General features: G+C 35.2%; 1 protein-coding gene across 3 annotated transcripts in view; it reads left to right on the forward strand.

Annotated features, from left to right (window-relative positions):
• EPC1 (enhancer of polycomb 1) overlaps nucleotides 1–22647 on the forward strand; it is a 93831-nt gene that overhangs the window by 59844 nt on the left and 11340 nt on the right. For all 3 annotated transcript variants that reach the window (XM_045786417.2, XM_045786414.2, XM_045786416.2), the window contains exons 2-10: nucleotides 4079–4238; nucleotides 14958–15103; nucleotides 15515–15721; nucleotides 16090–16238; nucleotides 17116–17275; nucleotides 18698–18874; nucleotides 18956–19045; nucleotides 19129–19277; nucleotides 20854–21206. In XM_045786417.2, the coding sequence (XP_045642373.2) occupies nucleotides 4079–4238; nucleotides 14958–15103; nucleotides 15515–15721; nucleotides 16090–16238; nucleotides 17116–17275; nucleotides 18698–18874; nucleotides 18956–19045; nucleotides 19129–19277; nucleotides 20854–21206 (1591 nt within the window). The remainder of the gene's footprint in view (nucleotides 1–4078; nucleotides 4239–14957; nucleotides 15104–15514; nucleotides 15722–16089; nucleotides 16239–17115; nucleotides 17276–18697; nucleotides 18875–18955; nucleotides 19046–19128; nucleotides 19278–20853; nucleotides 21207–22647) is intronic.

The raw sequence follows: 22647 nt of genomic DNA on the forward strand, positions 1-22647 counted from the left end.
TAACCAATGACTGCATGATTCGATGCAGATCCCCTGAGCAGATAGCATCTGTTACTCTCCCCACTCACTCACCGTGCTCCAGCCATATTGCCCTATTATGGGTAACAGATTAAAACCTATTATGGATAACATATTAATAGATAACAGATGCTATCTATTATCTCTCCTCAGACATACATGGGGAGAGCATAAATAGGAATACATAAAGTTACAGTTATACCCCAGCTGTTGAAGAATACTTTCGCAAGACTTAGAAGAACTTAACCATAAATGCAGTATATTATACACATTTAGGATCCTTAGTACCCTGTTCTTTAACTTTGTATTATAAGAATTTTCAAACTTAGAGAAGAGCTGAACAACTATATACTCAAACTAGATTCCAAAATTGTTAATGTTTTGCTGTATTTTTTCTCATTCTGTGATAAAATATTTTTATAATTGAACCACTTGGAAGTATGTTGTACACATCCTGATACCACCCCTATAAGCCGTGTATTAAGGGGAAATCATTTTCTTGACTGTTATTGATAGGAGAAAATTGTGTAAAATATTTTATAAAACAAAAACTACAAATACAATTTTTTTAAGCTGTAAGTATTCACTCTAATATTGATAAAAATTTGAGTTCACGGTTGTGGAAAATGGACAAAACCATACGGAAAAATCTTTCTACAAAACACTTCATACTAGAGAGAAAATAAATGGTTACCATTAAGCATATGGAAGACTCTTTAGCTTTTCTAATAATGAAAGATATATATTTGCTACCGTATGTTGGATAGATAGTAGGTCTTAGGCATTTTATCTTAACCACAATTCCATATGGTAGGTACACAATGTACATTTACAGATAATAAAACATACTGGGATAAATATGTCTCAAGACCTAAAGTCCTAGAGCTACTAAACCATCATGCCAACATTTAAATCCAGAGCCCTCTTGATTATCAAAGTCCATGTTCTTAACCAGCATTCTGTATTGCCTGTAAAAAGTAATTTTATTTATGGTTCATCTAGAAAAATAAATGAGATAGCCAGGAATATTCTGTAAAAGAATTATGAAGGAGGAATTGCCTTACTAGATAATAAAATGTAGTATGAGGTGACACTTTAAGTTAAATACTGGCGTAAGAGACAGTTTGGGTAGAGTAGGAAAAAAGCTTAGGAATACTCCCAAGTGAAAGGGAAATTTATTCTATGATACAGGTACATTTTTGATCATTAAAAGGGATAGATGTTTTTATACATGACGTTAGGACAAGCAGCTTACCATTATTTTTCCTTATACAAAAACTAAAAAGATAAAACTATTTCTCACATGTTCACCTACACAAGAAATTATGATAGATCAATTGTTCTAAATTAAGAACAAAATGCAAATTAAGAATAATGTGCCTTGCTTCCCCACTCCCTCCTTGAGTTTGATATGTATGTGGGGCATAGGTCAAAGAAAATTTTTCTTGACATTTGAAGGAATCTGAGAGTAGAAGAAGTATGCATGTGACTGACCTCCCAGCTGGAGCTTATGGAGGCACCCCTGTGTCAATATATAAGGGCCAGTAGATACAACAACAGACTATACCAAAGTATAAGAGGATACATTTAGCCATTGGGGAGCCCGAATCAAAGATCGAATTGAGTTATAAAGAAGAAAGTATTTGTTTACACCCTAGTTTGTGACTATACAATTTATACCTGTTATTAAGCATGACAAAATTATAAAGGAAAAGATTAATAAATGTGACTAATAGAACTTTCTTGCGTGGAAAAAATACTCTAAATGAGAAGTCATCCTTCAGGAAAATATTTGGAAAATTTATTACATGGGTCCTATTTCCTTAATATTAAAAAGGAAATAATCTATTTAAATGTCAAAAAGGAAAAGTAGCTCTTTTGAAAATGAGCAAATAACAGCAAAGTTTAAGAAAAAGACTGTCATTATAAAAAAATTAACCTGAAAATGACAAGATGGATGACTTTAAAATTTAAAAGAGTCATTAAGAAGGTATTACAAGGAGGGGCACCTGGGTGGTGTGGTCGGTTAAGCATCCAGCTCTTGGTTTGGGTTCAGGTTTGATCTCTTCGGGGTCATGAGATAGAGCCCCACGCGGGGTCTGTGCTCAGCACAGAGTCTGCCTGAGATTCTCTCTCCCTCTGTCCCTCTCACTTGTGTGCTCATGCTTTCTCTCTCTCTCTTTCAAATAAATAAATAAGTCTTTAAAAAAATAGAAGATATTACAAGGAATGATAGTGTATGTTGTTGAAACCTCATATGCCCTTTGAGGACTTTTTTGTAGTTGTCCTACAGATGCTTTCACAAATCCACAAAGGTGTTTTGTGTATAATAATACAGATGTGATTTTTGTAGCTTTCACGGAGAATAGGCATTTAGGTTGTCTCCAGTGGATTTTTTCCTATCAGTTAGTGTCTGGTTAAATAAATTATGGTACATGCATATAGTGGAATACAATGCAACTGCTGCAAAAATTGTAGAAGTGTCAGTATAGAAAGATCTCCGGGGTATATCTATTGAACCAAAGCCCTAGGGATAAAGTTCTGTATGTTGCATAGTAGAATTCTTTCTGACTTTTAAATCCTATGTGAATATATATGTATATTTTTTAATTAAAACAGGATACTTGGGGCGCCTGGGTGGCACAGCGGTTGGGCGTCTGCCTTCGGCTCAGGGCGTGATCCTGGTGTTATTGGATCGAGCCCCACATCGGGCTCCTCTGCTATGAGCCTGCTTCTTCCTCTCCCACTCCCCCTGCTTGTGTTCCCTCTCTCGCTGGCTGTCTCTATCTCTGTTGAATAAATAAATAAAATCTTAAAAAAAAAAAAAAAAAAGTAGGGCCTGCTGATTTTCAGGTATGCCCTGCTAGGAACCAAGACTTTAAAAAAAAAAAAAAAAAACAGGATACTTATGAGGACTGGAATTTCTGTTTTCATACCATTGGAATATTTTTTATCCTTGAACTTGTATTTTATGTATTTTAAAAGCTAGTTTAAATTTAATGAAATGTTTACCAAAATTCAGTGAGAACAGATATTTTTATGGCAGCTGGTAGTATCACAAACTGGTAAAATCTTCCTGTGTGGTGACTAAACCAAAGCTTACTTCGAGTGCCTGTATGCCAGGCATTATACTAAACATTTTTTGCAGATTTATCTTACTTAAATCTCCAACCAACCCTACAAAGTAGATTATTTTTCTCATACTATAGGAAACAGATTTAGAAAAGTAAAGTGTCTTTCCAGGAGTCACAGACTCTGAAGCCTATGCTTCCAACTCCTATACTGGGCTCTGGAAATTTGTAAGGGGTTATTGAGACAAAAGACTGGATTTGAATGTGTCAGTTTCATCAAATGAAAATGGAGAGGATACTCTGCCCTTCTTTGAGAAGATCGTATTAGTTGATTTGTATGAAAGTGCTTTCTAGATTTATGAAGCAGTCTATGAAAAGGAAATTAGAATTTTTTTTATCCAGGGGTGCCTGGGTGGTACAGTCGTTAAGCGCCTGCCTTCATCTCAGGGCGTGATCCCAGCGTTCTGGGATCCCAGCGTTCTGGAATCGAGCCCCATATCGGGCTTCTTCGCTAGGAGCCTGCTTCTTCCTGTCCCACTCTCCCTGCTTGTGTTCATTCCCTCTCTCACTGGCTGTCTCTCTCTGTCAAATAAATAAATAAAATCTTAAAAAAAAAATTTTTTTTTTTATTCATAGCCTGCTTTCTTTATACAAACGTAAATGTTTTAACCCTTTTTCTTTGAATCTCATCTGTAAAATGAAAAAGTAACAGTTTAGTCAGTTTTTTGGAATTTTGGAATCTTTTGTATAATTTAACTCAATTTTGGTGTAGTACATTTCTTAAATTGAGGAAGTATACATTGTATCTAATAAAACTTTGTTTCTACTTAAAATGTGCTTACCACTAATTGTATTGTTAGCATCCTTTCAAGGCTACAAAAATCCTTCCAGTTTAAAAAAAAAATGAACAAAAACATCTTATTAAGGCTACACATTCTGTTTGCTATTTTTTAAATACATAAACTTACCTATTTTTTTCCTGTTTTTAGGAACACCATCTTCAGCGGGCTATTTCAGCACAGCAGGTGTATGGCGAGAAGAGGGATAATATGGTCATACCAGTCCCAGAAGCAGAAAGTAATATTGCTTACTATGAGTCCATATATCCTGGGGAATTTAAGATGCCAAAGCAGCTCATTCACATACAGCGTAAGTAATTACTCTTTTAATTATTATATTTTCTATAGCTATCTTCTGCTTAACTCTTGACACATTTTTACCTGCTCAAGGCCATTTTCGGTACCCATTTCATTGAGTAGCATCAGCTAGAGGGTTCCTAGAGCCCATTTTCAACTTTTAAAATTGAGATTTCTGCCTGACAAAAAAGATGGTTTTTTCATCCTAAGTTTTTAGTTTCATCTCAACGTGAGATCTTATACTACTTTAGACAAAAGGATAAAGAATATACCTGAGATGCAAAAATGGTTTTCTTACTGTTCAGAAATAATGATATGAGTAGCCTTAAAGAACATCTTAGGAAAAGTCGGGAATCAGCAAACTTTTTCTAAAAAGGGTCAGATAGTGTATATCTTAGCCTGTTGGAGTCTTCAGTCAGTGACAACTTTTCAGCTATACTGTTGAAGGAAAGGCAAAATCAGCAGTTGACAATATGTAAACAAATGGGCAGGGCTGTGTTTCAGTAAAACTTTATTGAAAAAAACAAATGGCAACCCAGTATTGGCCCATGAACCAATAGTTTGCCAACCTCTGATCTGTGATCCTACTAACTTTTAGTGTTCTAGGTGGTAGCTTGTTTCATGTTGTAGTAATGAGTTCTTCATTAGCAATCATCCTTCGATGGTTATCACATTTAATGATGAATAGCTGAGAGCTTATAAACTTAAGAGAATACATTTCATTCACTCAATCCCCAAGTAGTTGACAACTTTAAAACGTAGTTGAAAGTTTATTAAGGTAAAATTGATGCAGCTTTCATTGTGTTGACCTAATGAAGAGGGTTTTCCAGTGACCTAACAGGACCATATAAATCTGTGTTGTTTTTAGAAATTATTTAAAACTAACTGCTTTCCTCATTTAACCTTTCCTCCATATGATCTAGTTTCTGTAATGAATTCTAAACATTTATTTTACTGTTTGTTAAATATGAAAATCCAAAAATAAACACAGTGCCTGTATTGGCTCTTATCAGTACTGTATTGGCATTTGCTATTTTTAGCTTCATGTTTTTTCCTCTTTAATTCTAACGTGCACCTTAATTTATTGATTTCCTTTAGAAAAAGAGTATTTTTTTCCAATTTGCTAAAGGTTACTTTGAAGTGAACTAAATAAATGGCATATGCTTTCTTGCCCACTCACATGTTTAATTACATATAAGACATAGACACAGACATCTTAAATGAATTTGACCAATATTAGAATATAAAAATTGGTTCTCTGAAAAATCATGGCAATTTGAAAGTTACAGATCATGATCAGATCCATGTGTTAACTAGAGCCACACTGTATTCCACAGCCACAGGTTATATTTTCTTACAAATGCATGCTTTTAGGTTAAAGCAGGATTAAGTAAGGTGAAATTATATGAATCAATTTACATTATCATTACTATCGGAAAAAAAATTGGATGCACGTTTTACAAATAGACTGCTCATTGATGACCAAAACCCACAAAACACGTTTTACTGGTAACTATAATGGATTAAATTATGGTCAGAAGAGTCAAAGATACAGTGTTTAAAAAGGAATTGACTTCGCTGATATTGTTTTCAAATAATAGCAATAAAATGGCAGCAGAATTGTAGCTTATTTGGGGAGAAAATTTTTTGATCAGTACAAATTTGAAGTATGTTGTCTCTGCAAAGGTATATACATTGGAATACTAATTAAGATACTCTGCTAATTAGTATTAGCTGTCATTGAGTTTCTTTTAACATTTCGTTTTAAATAATTATAAATTCACAGGACAACATATGTAGCTTTGTCTACCTCAATCGAGATAACTCAACTGTAACATCACCACAGGATTCCATGTTGTTACTCCTATAAAGCCAAACCCAGCCCCTGGCAACCACTAATACATTCTCCATTTCTGTAATTATATTAGTTCATGATTATAACATGAACAGAATCATGCAGCGTATGTCCTTTTGAGTTTGGCTTTTTTCACTTAGCATGATGTCCTTGGAGTCCATCCAACTTGTTTCGTGTAATATAGATCATTCCTTCTTATTGGTGAGTAGTATTCCATAACATGTTTGTTTAACCATTGACCCAATGAAACACATTTGAGTAGTTTCCAGGTTTTGACTATTACAAATGAAGCTGCTATGAACATTCATCTGCAGGTTTTTGTGTGAACATAAATTTTTACTTCTCCTGGTATAAATACCTATGAGTTCAGTTGCTGGGTCCGTTTTTAGTTTGACAAGAACTTCCACAGTATTTCCAAGAGTATCTGCGCTGTGTTACATTACCTCCAGCCGTGCGTATGTGATCCAGTTTCTTCTGTATTCTTGTCGGTATTTGGGGTTATCACTTTTCTAATTTCGCCGTTCTAATAGGTATGCAGTGATATCTCATTATACTTTAAATTTGTATTTCTCTAAATGGCTAATACGTTAAACATCTTTTCTTGTGTTTATTTGCCATCTGTATATCCTCTTTGGTGAAATGATTGTGCGTGTGTTTGCCTATTTTCTAATTAGATTGTTTTAACATTGAGTTTTAGGATTCTGTTTTATTTATATATTCTAGACACAAAGTCTTTGTCATATATGTAATTTAGAAATATTTTTCCCAGTATATAATTTGCCTTTTCATTCTCATAGCAGAGTCTGTCATAGAGCAAAAGTTGTTAATTTTGATGAGATCAAGTTTAATCAATTTTCCTCTTATGGATCATGATTTTGGTATCAACTCTAAGAACTCTGCCGTTTCCTGGGTCCAAAAGAGTTTCTCCTATGTTCTATTCTAGAAGTTTACAGTTTCACATTAAGTGTATGATCAGTTTTGATTGTGTGAGGTTTATTAGGTCAAGGGTTTTTTTTGTTTTAGGTTTGGTTTTGGTTTTTACCTCTAGATGTGCAGTTGCTCCACCATCATTTATTGAAACAGCCATCCCTCCTCCACTGAGTTGCTTTTGATTCTTGGCCAAAAATTAATTAGGCATATTGATATGCATCTGTTTCCGGTTCTATATTCTATTCCCTTGATTTCTGTTTATTCCGAGATAGTACCGCTGTTTTGATTACTGCAACTTTATAATAACCCCTTATATCAGGGACAGTCATTCCTTCTTCATTTTTCTTTTTCAAAATTGTATTGGGTATTCTAGGGCCTTTCCATATAAATATTACAATAAGCTTCTCTGTATCTACAAAGAAACTTGCTGAGATTTTGACAGGAATTAGATTAAACCTATAGATCACTTCAGGGAGAATTGACATTTTGACTATGTTGAGTCTTCAGTCCATGACCACAGTATGACTCTGCAAGTATTTAGGTCTTCTTTGATTTCTTTCATTAACACTTTATAATTTTCATCATACAGATCCTGACCATGTTTCTTTAGATTTATACCTGAGTGTCTTATTTGCTTTGAAGCAATTGAAAATGGTATTGCAGTTTTTATTTTGGTTTCCACTTGTTCGTTGTAAGTGTACAGAAATGTAGGTGAAATTGTTTATCTTATGTCCTATGGTCTTAACTGAAATTGCTTATTAGTTCTAGGAGATGTTTGCAGAGTCTCCGGGATTTTCTACGTAGAAAATCATGCTGAAGTCTGCTAATAAATACAGTTTTATTTTTCCTTTTCAGTCTCTCTGTCTTTAATTGCTCTTTCTTCCATTATTATACTGGCTGAAACTTTAGTACTGTGTTTAAAATATAAGTGGTGAGAGCAGACATCCTCGCCTTGTTCCTGATCTTAGAAGGAAATAATTAAGTCTTTCATCATTATGTATTATATTACCTGTAGGTGTTTTTGTAGTTGCTTTTTATGAGATTGTCATATATGTGATTTGGAAATCTTTTTTCCCTGTGTAAAATGTATCTGTTCATCCTCTTAACAGAGTCTTTCACAGAGCAAAAGGTTTTTTTTTATCAGTTTTCCTCATATGGATTGTGATTTTTATTCTTAATGTACTGAGTGTTTTCATGAGTCAGTGTTCAATTTTGTCAAATAGTTTTTCTACATCAATGGATAGCATCATGTCACTTTTCTTCTTTAGCCTGTTGATAAGTTACACTGGTTAATTTTCAAATGTTAAACCAACCTCACATACCTGGAGTAAATCTCACTTGACTGTAGTGTATTTTTTTCATACATTTTTGGGGAGGATTTTATTGGGAAGTTTTGCATCTAGGTTCATGAGAGATTGCGTATATGTGTGTGTGCACGTGTGCGTGCTCTGTCTTACTTGGTTTTGGTATCAGAGTGATAGCGGCTGTATAAAACAAGTTGGAAAATATTCTCTTATTCTCTTTTCTGGAAGAAATAGTGTAAGATTTATGTTAATTCTTTAAAACTTGGTATTGGCTTTTAACACACTACAGTAAAAAAATAATTAGAGTATAAATTTCTGCAAAGTTAGAATTGAATTTTGTCTGCTAGGTGGTCTAGTAAATTACTTATGAAGGATATATTACCTTGAGTTATACATATGGACTGGTTCATTTTAGTTACCCTAAATCTCTTAAGCTAATGTTACACAAACGCTTCTTGGGAATTTTTAAAAGATGATAATTAGTATTCTCTAAAAAAAAGCAATGGTCAAACATGTTTGAGAATGATGGCATATTATGTTCCCCTACCTGCCCCCAGAGTCATAATGCATATTATCATATTTATAGGGTCTAGGGGTCTTGTGGCTAAAAAAAAAAGCTAATCTTAACCTAGCATTTTCCAGTTCTCTGTAAACATTTCATTGAATATTAGTTTGGAAAAGTTCAGCTCTGTCCTTATCTTCAACTGGCTTAGGGAAGAGATCATAATTTTCTTCCTTTTATCCCATCAGAGCTTTGAAGGCATAAACCCATATTATAACCATTATCCCCTTCTTTAGTGCCAGATTTTAGGTACTTTCTAAGGTATTTCACTGAGTGCTTGACACTTAGCATCTCCTGATCCAAAGGATCCTGTAATGTTTCTTTTTTGCCGCTGATCTGTAAGGCTTCTAGGTTATACAGGTAGGACTTCTTTCCTATTTATACTGGAAGAAAGGATAAAACAGTTCTGACCAGAATAGACAAGAACAAATCTTTCGCTCCCTTCTTTTTGCACTTGGGTCTCAAGGCTCTCCTGTTAAGAAAGGAAGCCTTTTTTTAAAGGGTAATCTTGATGTACATTTATATATGTATATATGCCTGTGTATGGAAATACGTGTGTGTGTGTGTGTGTATGTATCTATATCTATCTATCTATATATATATATATATATATATATATATATACACATTTGTAGCTCTGTCCACTGGAAGAGCCAAGAAACAAGATTATTCAGTACCAATGAGCACACCAAGCACCTCTTCTCTAACCCGTTCTCCATTAAATAGGACCAAGAATCTGTGGAGAAATGGCTGATTCCAGGGCTGTGGAAGGGTAGGTGCAAGATGAACTTGGAACCTCTTATTATGTCAGAAATTAAGCATTAAAAAAAAAATGACAGGGGCGTATCATAAGGACACAGGAATTTCTTCCACTGGCTGGTTCTGGGACAATTTAAGCAATTCAATAATTAAACATAATAATGAATTGTAAAGCATTGAAAAATGTAGGAATTCAGGAGTCCCTACTGATAATAAAAAATGGTGAAGAGTAGTCTCATGCTTCTGTAGCACAAAGCCAAAAGCTGAGTGGTGCAATGTGAAGAGAGTACTGGAGTTGGAAGATCATTTTTGCAATTATCATGACCAAGATTGAATCATGTTAAGAATCATCAATGTGTTCTCAATATAAGAGGAAATTTTCATGAGGAACAGGATATTTGCATGATCTTAAGCTCTCCCTACCAACTGTTTATTAGTTACAAGAGGGGGGATAAATAGACAGTAGTTATGAGTGAAACGATTGGGCAATTTCTTGACTGGTGATGAAAATTATCATCACTTATTGGGAACAGATGACCATGGTGTGCCTTTAGATGTGATACCACGAGAAAGACGAAGAACGTTGAGTATGCCGTATGCCGTCTAAGAATGCATAGTCTAATCATAATGGGAATAATAATAATAATAAATGTTCTGGGGAGAGGGCTGTATTCTTCAAAAACATCAGTGTCTTAAAAGATAAAAAGGGCTTTGGAAATGTTCCATGTTAAAGGAGGCCAAAGAGACCATAACAAAAATAATACCTGATCCTAGACTGGTCTTGTGCTGGAGGGGGAAATGTTATGAATTATTGGATCAGCTGATTAAAACTGGAATGTAGGCAGGAGATTAAATTGTTGTATGAGTGTAAATTTATGAAGTTGATGACTGTCCTGTGATTATATAAAAGAGTCTAAGGAAATACACTCTGAAGTATTTAGCACTAAGGGGCCATTATGAATGTAATTTATCCTCCAGTGCCTCAAAAATTAAAGTGTGAGTGTACATAGATAGCTAAAGATATAAAACAGAGAACACATGCAAATGATAAAACAATAAATTTTAACAGTAGGTGAATCTGGATAAAGGATATGCAGGTGTCCCTTGTACTATTTTGTGGGGGGTTTTTTTAATTGTATTTATTTATTTATTTGAGAGAGAGACCGAGAATGCGCATGGGCACGCAAGACAGAGAGAGAGCACAAGCACGGGGAGGGCAGGAGGGAGAGGGAGAGGCAGGCTCCCCGTTTGAGCGGGGGGGCCCAGCGCGGGGCTGGATCCCAGGACCCTGGGATCATGACCTGAGCTGAAGGCAGACACATAACTCACGGAGCCACCCAGGTGCCCCTGGACTGTTTTCATTTTGCAATTTTTAAAAGTGTGAATTTCTAAATAGGAATTTTTGATAGATCTTTGTACAACCTACTTTTAAAATTACCTCTTAGAATCGAGGTATACTGTCTTTATGCCCTCATTCTGAAAGATTGCATTGCCTCCTCTGCCTACCTCTACATCCACCTACAACATCCGGTCTTCTGCCATTATTCTTCTGGTACTACTGTCTAATATATAAAATCTATAGTATCATCCACAGAATTTTATCAAAAAGAATTTCATATCTGTGGCTTGAAATCTTTCAAATCTGGGATTTTTCATTCATTCTCCTCAAGTATATTATAAAAGTGACTCCAGGCTCTCAGTGACTTATGAATATAAAGAAGTTGAAGACTTTGATTAGCTAGCTAGCCAGTGATAGCTTTGTCTTCTTAGGTCTAAAACAAATGTCAAATACCTACCACACTATAGTAAATATCACTATTAACAATAGTATTTTCTGCTGCTCAGAATTAGTTTCAGGAACTTTACAAGTAGATATTACCAATCATTGAGGGCTAGTGCTTGAGTTGAAACCCACTTACCATTCTTGGGCTGACAAATTTCTCCTCGCCTTGTATGGTGTGCCTTCTTTTCAATCAGGGATTACATTCTGTTTCTGATCCACAATTTGTGCCATTTTGGGGCCCAAATATCCTTTCACTATTGGTGTTATACACATACATACTTAGTCTGAGCTATATATGGCATTTGACTGTAAGCATAAGGGCAAGGACTCTGTTGTGTACTACTTTGTATCTTCTTTAAAAATAATCAATTTAGGGGTGCCTGGGTGGCTCAGATGGTTGGGCATCTGCCTTCGGCTCAGGTCATGATCCCAGGGTCCTGGGATCAAGTCCCGTATCGGGCTCCCTGCTCGGCGGGAGCCTGCATCTCCCTCTCCCTCTGCTGCTCCCCCTGCTTGTGTTCCCTCTCTCGCTGTTTCTCTCTGTCAAATAAATGAATAAAATCTTTAAAAAAATAAAAATAATCAACTTGTATGTATGTACTATTGTGTTCTTTTTGCTTAGATTTATTTTCTACCGCATTTTCTCCTCCATCTGTGTATTTTGTTTAACCATACACATATCTGGGTTTATCCCTATCAAAATATTTTAAAAGGAGTTAGCCTCTATAATATGGCTCCTGTTCTTAAACAATTATTGGCTAGCTGGGTCTCATTTTAATTGACAGAAAATCACAAGATGCAATCCATTTGCCTATTTCTCTGTAGACCCTGTTTTCTACTTTGAACACATTCAGTAACATGACCCAGAAACTTTGAAGGTTCTCCTCGTTCTAGGACCATGATAACTATGCTGCATCTTTATCAGCTGCAGTTGAGCTGCCATTTGGAAGCTGCAGGTTGGGCTGAAGCTGAATTACACTTTAATCATTGGCTGTGGTTTTTTGGTCAAATGAAATCCTAAAGTGAATTTTTACATGTTAGCATTTTTCTAGGGCTTTAATATTTTTATGTCTGAACAAGATTTGGTTCTCCTCGTATTTTAAGATCTTACATGTGTTTGCACCATCTATTAAAGGAAAGCTTCTTGCAGAGGCGAGAGCAGTCTGACGCTCAGGTACTTGTCAACTTTCCGTAGAAAAGACACTGAGCTCCCTATCCTGGGGATCTTCCTTTCCAGTCTTGAGTGCCTTCCCCAGTATGTTGGATGTGACTTGTCATTCATGATGTAATATATGTCAAATATATTTTGGTAATGCAACAGTAAGGTGATATTAGGTGAGCTTGTTTTGTTTTTGTGAATAAGTTTTGTAAGTATGATTTGATCTGAAAAATTTTTAAGTGGAAGATGCCAAGTAATACATAAGTAAGACCCTAAACATACATAAAATACACCCTTAAGAAGCAGAACAATGCTAGTTGGTCCCAGTCAGTTTGGCTTCCTGGATTATGAGGATCACCACTCTTTAATAGAACTTTAAATGATGAATAGAAATATTTTATAATTTGTGCTTTCTGGTACAGCACTAGCCACATGTAGCTATTTAATACTTGAAATGTGGCTACTGTGACCGAGGGACTAAATTTTTAATTTAATTTATTTAAATTAGCTAATGGTTATCCTATTGAACAATACAGTTATGAATTGTTTTGGTTAGGGACCCAAAAAAACAAGTGTTTTAATCTAACAGACAGGGTTTAATCTACTTCAGGATCTGCAAAAGCTCTGTTTACATCGCAATAACAAACAGAAATAGATCATGGAAAGTCATTGGAGGGCCTATTGGTGTAAGAAACATGGGTGCAGAGGTGTTAACATATAGAGGTTTTTATGAAGGAATCTAAATATTTTAATTAGGAGTATTACAGAAGTAATATAGGTCAAAATGGAAAACGAACAATGATCTAGTATGTTCAATTCTACAAATATTTATTGGATTCCTATAGGCCAGATACTATGTTAAACTTGAAGCAGGGAAGGCAGGTTTGGGGTAGCCAAAGGGTCCCCTCTTGTACCTATCACAGATATCACTAATGGATGACACATATTTTTTCAGGGTTTTTTCCCCCACTTTACTAGAGGCAGTATCAGAATGCTTTCCAGTAGAGTACTGTGAACAGAGTTGCATACAAGATGAACATGTTTACTGTCTTTGCAGAGATAAATAAGTCACGATGCTTCCTCTCAAGCTCAGTCATATTCTAATATTGATCAAGTAGATTGTAAAGTATGTGTAGATAAATAGTACAAAAGAAGGGCATTGGTCTAGAACAGGAATTTTTAACCTTGGTGCCACAGCTTTTAGGAATATTTGAATTCCTTGTAATTTATGCAGAATGCTATATGTTCACACAGTCTGTTTTTCTGGGAGAGGGTTCATAGCATCAGTAAAAGATAAAAGTGGCTGGGAACCACTTACTAGTTGGGAGCAATCAGGAAGAATTCCACAGGACTTGTAGTCAGATTGTTTACAGTCATTTGCTAGGTGGGCAGGCAGAAAACAGCTCATGTAAATGCCTAAGGACATGAAATATGTGAGATTTCAGGGGCCCGACTGGCTCAGTTGGTAGAACACACGACTCTTGATCTCGGGGTGTGAGTTTGAGCCCCATGCTGGTGTAGAGATCACTTAAAAAAGAAAAAAAAGAAATATATGAAATTTGATACTGCTATATCGTAAAGTACTGATGAGACTGGAGAGATAAGTCAAAAGAGGCCTCATACAGTCCTAAGGATTTGGATTCTGAGGTGCTGGGAAGTTAAGAGGTATTAAGCAAGGGAAAGGTGTGAGACATTTTGATATCAAGCTGTTTGGTAGTTCACTTATATTATTGTTAGCCTAGTTTAATTCTGATACGTGATTGACATTTGATAAGACAGTATAGAGCAGTGGTTCTTGGCCTTTTTTTCAAATCTTAACAAATGTAAGAAATACATCACATTTCTGTCACTATGACATTGATCCCTCATGAGGAAACAAGCCTCCTTAGCAGAAGTGCACTCATTGAGTGATAGCCGTTACTGTTAGTGGCAGTGGCTTTGAACACTTGAGCTTTAAATACCACTCCCTAGACATTTGGTAAAGTAGTTAAGTAATCTATTAAGTAGGATTTAAATATTCTAGAAACAATCTTATTTAAAGACCTTTTATATTATATCAAACCATATGAAATTGCTGATATTTTATCATTTTTAGCTATAAGATTTTCATATAGTTGAATCCAATACATTTAATAATCTCTTTATTTTCTTAATAATGGGCTTCTGGTTTATTTGTTTTTGAGGTGGGGCGAAGGGGTCACATCCATTGTCTTTTACGACTTATGTATATGTCTATATTAGCAGTAACTTTAAATGTGGGAAGCATAAATTTCTTATTTCTTCAGAAAAATCTAGATTTTGTTTTTATCCAGACATCTGTTGAGAGGTTTTTGTCAGTGGATTCACATAGTAAATGATTGCTTATGGTTTCTTCTGTCAGCTTTTAGTTTGGATGCTGAACAGCCTGATTATGATTTGGATTCTGAAGATGAAGTATTTGTGAATAAACTGAAAAAGAAAATGGACATCTGCCCATTGCAATTTGAGGAGATGATTGACCGTCTAGAAAAAGGCAGTGGTCAGCAGGTACAACTTCACCGTATATATAATAAGTATGTGTTTCCATATATGTGTATATGGAAACAGGATGATATTGGTGAGGGTAAGTGAGCAGACTCTGGAATTAACAAGCATGAATTCACAGCCCATCTCTGCCCAGTACTAACCTGTATAATCTTAAGCAATACGTTTAAAAAAAAAAAAAAATCTGTGCCTCAATTTCCCCTTCTGTCAAATAGAGATGATAGACATGATAGGATTGTTGTGAAAATTAACTAAACTAATGTATATAAAGCGTCAGTGACTGACCTGTATAAGGCACTCCACGTTTGCTGTTATTAATACCGTTGTTATTTTGATTATTGTCATCAAAGTTAGAAGTACTTTTGAACCTTATGTATGTATTATATGAAAATGACATAATGATTTTACATTTAGCCAGTCAGTCTGCAGGAAGCCAAGCTACTGCTAAAAGAAGACGATGAATTAATTAGAGAAGTTTATGAATACTGGATTAAAAAGAGAAAAAACTGTCGGGGGCCATCTCTTATCCCATCAGTAAAACAAGAGAAGCGAGATGGTTCCAGCACAAATGATCCCTATGTGGCTTTTAGAAGACGTACTGAAAAAATGCAGACTCGAAAAGTAAGTGAATTTGGAAAACTTTTTTTGTAATTTTTTTTAATGTAAGAAAAATTATTTATACTTACGAATATCTCTGCATCAGAAGGCTGTATTTTAATTTGTATTTAAATAGACTTTCTATACGAAAAAGTGAAAAGTATTAATTTAAAATGGATCAGCCTTAGGATTCATTACACAGCTATTAATGATATGTTTTAATGTTAAACTATTTAAAAATCACATATAAAATTGATTTCCTGGTCATCCATATTCCCTTTCAATGTCTTTAAATTCTAACTAGCCCCTCAAATATATTATGTATTCTTGTATATAAGTAGCCACTAGTTAGAAATGCTATTGACATTAAAAAAGCAACTTCATATTTGCAGAATCGCAAAAATGATGAAGCCTCTTATGAAAAAATGCTTAAACTGCGTCGAGATCTGAGTCGGGCTGTTACTATTCTAGAGATGATAAAAAGAAGAGAAAAGAGTAAAAGGGAGCTATTGCACTTAACACTGGAAATTATGGAAAAGAGGTAAAGTATACTTTAATAGGGTCAGGAAGTATGGTACCATTAGCATTTTGTATATTGAAGTATGGTACCTAAGCAATTAACCCTGGAAATACCTTCCTTTAATAATAAGTAGAGACTATTAAATGTGTGATATGATATACTTTGCATAATTTTACATGTGTTTCTCTCTTTATTTTCTTTAAAAGTGACTGAGTTCAGTAAAATTAAAATATGGCAGGTATAATCTTAGTCTTTTGTCCTTATTTGAGTTGAGTGCAAGGCTGGAAGGGAGAGAATATTTGTCAATTCTAAAGTTTTTAATTTACTCACTAGATGGTACTGATTTTTTTTTTTTAACATATACTGGGTTTTTTAACAGAGAAGTATAAAGAAGGGAGGGGGAAAGTCCCATAATCTTAACACTAAACCACTTGGCAAGATACAGAGTGACAACTTCAAGCCTCACTCCCCTATTTCCTAGTCAGTATCTCCAAAGAAAACCACTATTAAATTTCTCATAATTCATTTCAGGAAAATTAGTTTTATAGCACAAGCAATTCAAATTAGTAGAAAGTTCCTCAGCACCATTTTAGGCATTAATTTCAACATCTCCATCAAATCTTTCACCAAAATTGGTAAGTTAAAATTCAAAACCCTTGTTTTTTTCCCACAGTCATCTATTTATGGTGCAAAGATAAAGCTATAAGCCAAAAACTAAACGGAAGAAACAAAAGGAATTATGTAATCTTTATTTTTAATAAGCATTCAGCAAATTGTGAGAGTTTAATCTTACCTTAAGTCTACTCAGTGTTTATAATCATCTCAGTTAGGTATTAATAGTCCTAAGTGTTTACAGAACTAACTTTAACTTTTGCAGCTTTCTTTTGTATAATTTCAGGTATAATTTGGGTGACTACAATGGAGAGATCGTGTCCGAGGTTATGGCACAGAGACAGCCAATGAAACCTACTTATGCCATCCCCATCATCCCTATTACTAATAGCAGTCAATTTAAACATCAGGAAGCAATGGATGTGAAGGAGTTCAAAGCAAATAAGGTGGTAAACATTTTTGTGATAACAGTAGCTGATAACAGGGGCGCCTGGGTAGCTTAGTCATTAAGCATCTTCCTTTGGCTCAGGTCTTGATCCCAGGGTCCTGGGATCGAGTCCTGTGTCAGGCTCCTTGCTCAGTTCTCCCTCTCACACTCCCCCTGCTTGTGTTCCCTCTCTCGCTGTCTCTCTCTGTGTCAATAAATAAAATCTTAAAAAAAAAAAAAAAGCTGATAACAGAATGGCGTTTTATCGTTAGAATGAAAAAGAAAAATTCATATAAACCCTACCGTGAAATATGCTGCAAAGTTAGCTTTTGATTCAAGACTGACCTGTCGAGACAACAGTAGGAATTGTAAAGGGATATACCATATAGATGAACTTCTCATAATTTACTTTTCCTGAAAAGAACCATAATGCCATAAACCACCTAAAACTTGATACAGATATTTAGTATATGTATACAACCATGATACCTGCCGTGATCTTTTTCTCCCCAACAAGTATCATTTTTGCCTCTGACCTTTCTTGCCTCTTGCATCCTTCATACTTCTAGCCTTTGCTGTCACCTGCATACATATTTCTAACATGCACTGTGTTCATCAGCTCAGTCACTTTTGCTTCTGTATTTTATCCTTGCGTTGTGCCTGTTTCATGATTTCATCTCTTGATCACCTAAAACTGCCCAAATTCACTCCAGAAAGCCTTTATTGTTTAGCTACCAAATCCATACTACTCTTTATTTTTGTAACACCTCCACATTATAAGTTATCTAAGGTTTGCTTTGTGTGTATGTAAAATTGTTTGCATTATTATTTTCCCAAAATTGATTTGTTAACTAAAGACTAGATTCCCCCCTTTTTTAATTCTCTCCTAGAATTTTCATAAAAAACTAAGAAAAAGGTACAGGAGCCAATGGTAACTACTAACTGCAGTTACAGGATTTCAGAAGCTGAAGAACTTCTATTCTCTTCTACTTTAACTGAAACAGAATATTTTATGAGATTACGTTTAGGTTGTAGGAACATTCTCCATGTTTCACAGAGACCAACCTGTAAGACTTACAATATAAGATGACAAAACATAAGTGTCTTACATCTCTTCTGAGTATGAATGACTTTTTATAGCTCTCAACTTCTTTTTAAAACTTACCCCAGGGGCGCCTGGGTGGCACAGCGGTTAAGCATCTGCCTTCGGCTCAGGGCGTGATCCCAGCGTTCTGGGATCGAGCCCCACATCAGGCTCCTACGCTGGGAGCCTGCTTCTTCCTCTCCCACTCCCCCTGCTTGTGTTCCCTCTCTCGCTGGCTGTCTCTATCTCTGTCGAATAAATAAATAAAATCTTTAAAAAAAAAAAAAAACTTACCCCAAACTGCAGGTTTGTCGAACAGGGTTTCTAATGTCTGATTAATATATGACTTTATTGCAGCAAGATAAAGCCGATCTTATCCGACCTAAACGTAAATACGAAAAGAAGCCCAAAGTCTTACCATCGTCTGCTGCTGCTACTCCTCAACAGACGAGTCCTGCTGCACTGCCAGTCTTTAATGCTAAAGATTTAAATCAGTATGACTTTCCCAGCTCAGATGAAGAACCTCTGTCCCAGGTAAAGATACAAATTGCTCTATCAGGAGGAGGAGAAATGGAGGAAGTCACATGTTTTGACTCACTTCATTTATTTTTAAAGGTTTTGTCTGGCTCTTCGGAAGCTGAAGAAGAAAATGATCCTGATGGTCCTTTTGCTTTCCGTAGGAAAGCAGGCTGTCAGTACTATGCTGTAAGTTTCAGGTTCTCTTTTTAAATAACTGTTCACCTTTAACTGAGAAAATAAAATAATTTGGATTTTTTTTTTTTTTTCAGCCTCACTTAGACCAAACTGGCAACTGGCCTTGGACTAGTCCTAAAGATGGAGGATTAGGGGATGTACGATATAGATACTGCTTAACTACCCTCACCGTACCCCAAAGGTGTATTGGATTTGCACGAAGACGGGTTGGGCGCGGTGGAAGGTAAGTACTTCTGTATTCCTAGCATAGGGATAGTAGGGACATAGACAGTAGGGTAATCAAACATAGAGCTTAAAGAGAGGGAATCCTTCTAAATAAATAGCTCATTTGTTCCCATTTTCTGTTCTTAACTGATTTTTGACTAAAATACTTAAACTGCAAAAAGTTGTTTCAGAAGTTCTGGGAGATGTTAGGAGAAAGGATTGAATAAGCAAAGAAATGTCATGTAACTAGTACACTAAGTTGTTTAACTCCTCAGTGAATACGCTCCAGGAGGGGCGCCTGGGTAGCCCAGTTGGTTGAGCTCAGGTCATAATGTCTGCGTCGTGAGATTGAACCCTACGTCGGACTCCTCACTCAGGGCTCAGTATGGAGTCTGCTTGAGATACTCTGCCTCTCCCTCTCACTTTGCACCCCCTCACAGGCACGCGCATTCTCTCTCTCTCTTTCTCTCAAATAAATAAAATCTTTAAAAAAAAAAAAAAAAAAAAGGCTCCAGGATCCATGCATGACCTGACCTTGACATCCCAGTTTTTCAGCATCTATTTACTCTTCTTTTGTTTAAACATGATAGAACCCCCTGTACACTCTAGATGCCTTTATGTGAGAATTTGTGTGGGAGGCAGGAGGGAATTACAGAACACATAAAAGTGAAGAAAAAGAAAGATATTCCCATGTAAGTGAAAAAAAAAAAAGACACAACATAATATCAAGGTGCTTTCAGGAAGAAACCTAAGGATGTAATTTTTAGTGAATTATGGCTTATACATGCTTCTTTCATTTTTCAAATCATGCAGTTTTTAATCACTTAAACATTAGTTTAGAATTGTCTGGGCACTGAAATATATTTTATTTAGTACTTTCCCCCCATCATTATGTTGATATCAATAGTAGTGAAAACTCTGTGTGTTGGTTATATTTTATCCTATACTAGCATTAGTCAGTGTTAGTATTTTAAGATGGAATCATTTATAAAGTTTTTATAAACAACGTAAAAATGTATCCTCTAGAGTAGTGGATCTCAAATATTTTGTCAATAAGAAATTTTAATGGTATGAACTATTCCAAAGATCGCATACCTTTTACTGCTTTTCTCTTACATCCCCCACCCCTGAAAAAAAAAAGATAAGAAAAAGAAAAGAATGAAGTTTTTGCTTAATAGAGAACAGATATTTTATAAAGTGTTTTGGTGCTTCGTAATGGAAATAGAAGTCTTTGGTTGAAAAGCAGTTTGGAAAGATAAATAGTCTCATGTTTTATCAGTAACTTCTACTGGTAGACCAACTCATTGAACTGTTAGAAGGCGCTTGCTGATGTATAATGAATAGTGTACCTTATTCTTTAAGGTGGATTACTCTCTTTAATCAGATCATTATAAAGTAAAAGAACTTTTATCAGAAATTGAGAATTTACAAAAAAAATTTGAGAATTTAGCTTATAAGGCCAAATACTGAAATAATCAAATTAAGAGCTTTTAAATATTTAGTATGAGATGGCTTTGGGGAAATTGGGAGGGTCTTTTTTATATAATTTTTGAATAACTATTTTACATATATGTTCCCTGCCTTATTTTTAATAGGGTCTTACTGGACAGAGCTCACTCAGACTATGACAGTATGTTCCGCCATCTGGATTTGGAAATGCTTTCCTCTCCACAACATTCTCCAGTCAATCAGTTTGCCAATACCTCAGAAACAAATACCTCGGACAAATCTTTCTCTAAAGACCTCAGTCAGATACTAGTCAATATCAAATCATGTAGATGGCGGCATTTTAGGCCTCGGACACCATCCCTACATGACAGTGACAATGATGAACTCTCCTGTAGAAAATTATATAGGAGTATAAATCGAGCAGGAACAGCACAACCCGGGACCCAGACAAGCAGTACCTCTACGCAAAGTAAAAGTAGCAGTGGTTCAGCGCATTTTGGTATGTTTATTTTTTATGAAGTACATTTCTATAGAAATGTCCGGTTCATCCATTTTCTGAATATGTGTTTATTATATTCAAGGCTAAAAGTCCTTTTCTCTCAAAATAATGAGAAAAAAGGGACCTAGGTTAAGTATGTATTTGAATTCTGTTTGTACATGTGTTTTCACTTAAACACACCCACATGCAAAGGTGATTAATTACTACTTAATGTATGATAATTGTTTCCTGGATACACTCTGTGAACCCACAATTCACAATTCAGCACTTATATTTTCAAAGAATATGAAAAGAAATTTGCCATTAATCGTTACTATTTTATGCGTGGACACTTCTCTAGTCTTTTATTTAAACTGTTTACAAGTAGACCTGCAAGTCAGTAGATATGCAAAAGCCTTATCTACTGACAGTAATGCAGAAAAATTTATAAGAGAGAAACTAATTTTTCAGGGAATAATACTTAAAGGATTATTTTAATTTTATTGGATTATTATAATTTTGGAAACATTTCCAGATAACATCTACTTTAGCATTATGGCTACATGGTGAAATGTGTCTAAAATAAATGCTGTCTTTAAATATTCCTAAAATTTTAGCTTTCTATTTTAAAGCACAAATCTGTGTTATTTGAGGCATGAAGATTATAGAAATTCAGTGTTCAAATTATGTTGCCACAGATTTTTGTAAAGGTAATTTAAATACAGATTTTGAAGGGACTGTGAAGATATTTATTGTGTTGCCCTAGTTACCTGGTAAGGCTACAGTTAAACCTTCTAATAAATATGAAAATGTGCTGCTTATTCTTAAAGATCTCCAGAAAAGGTTCCATGAACTAATTTACTTTGTGTCTGGAAAACAAGTACTTCTATGATATGGAAGTCTTGAGCTCATAAGAAAAATAATCACATTTCAGAAATCAGCTAGAAGATAATCTAAATTATTCTGAGTCCTAACGGATTAGTACAGTCCTGTTAATTTCAGAGTATATACTATGGAGAGTCCGTTTCTTTCTCTCAGCTATTACAGTATTAAAAATCAAAATAAAGAATTTTTCAATATGAAGGAGGACTTATGTAGTGTGCGAGTGTAGAGATTTTAAAAGTGTGAACTTGTTCCTATGTTTTCCCTGGTATATATTTAAGCTGTATAAATTCCTTGAGACTTCTTGGCATGTTTCATCAATCCCTATCTTCTCACCCCTTAAAGTAGAGAACTTGAGGGGTGCCTGGCAACTCAGTCGGTGGAGCACGACTCCTGATCTCTGGGTTGTGAGTTTGAACCCCATGCTGGGTGTAGAGATAACTTAAAAAAGTAAAATCTTAAAATAAAAAAAAAAAGAGAGAGAGAGAGAGAAGTTGAATTGTATAAACTATCCTAAGGATCTTTTAATAATCTTTTTTATGTAAATATAAATCTTTTTTATGTAAATAACCACTATACT

This window comes from Ursus americanus, chromosome 31, assembly GCF_024610735.1.
Source record: "Ursus americanus isolate L20-20 chromosome 31, mUrsAme1.1.p, whole genome shotgun sequence".
NCBI lineage: Eukaryota > Metazoa > Chordata > Mammalia > Carnivora > Ursidae > Ursus > Ursus americanus.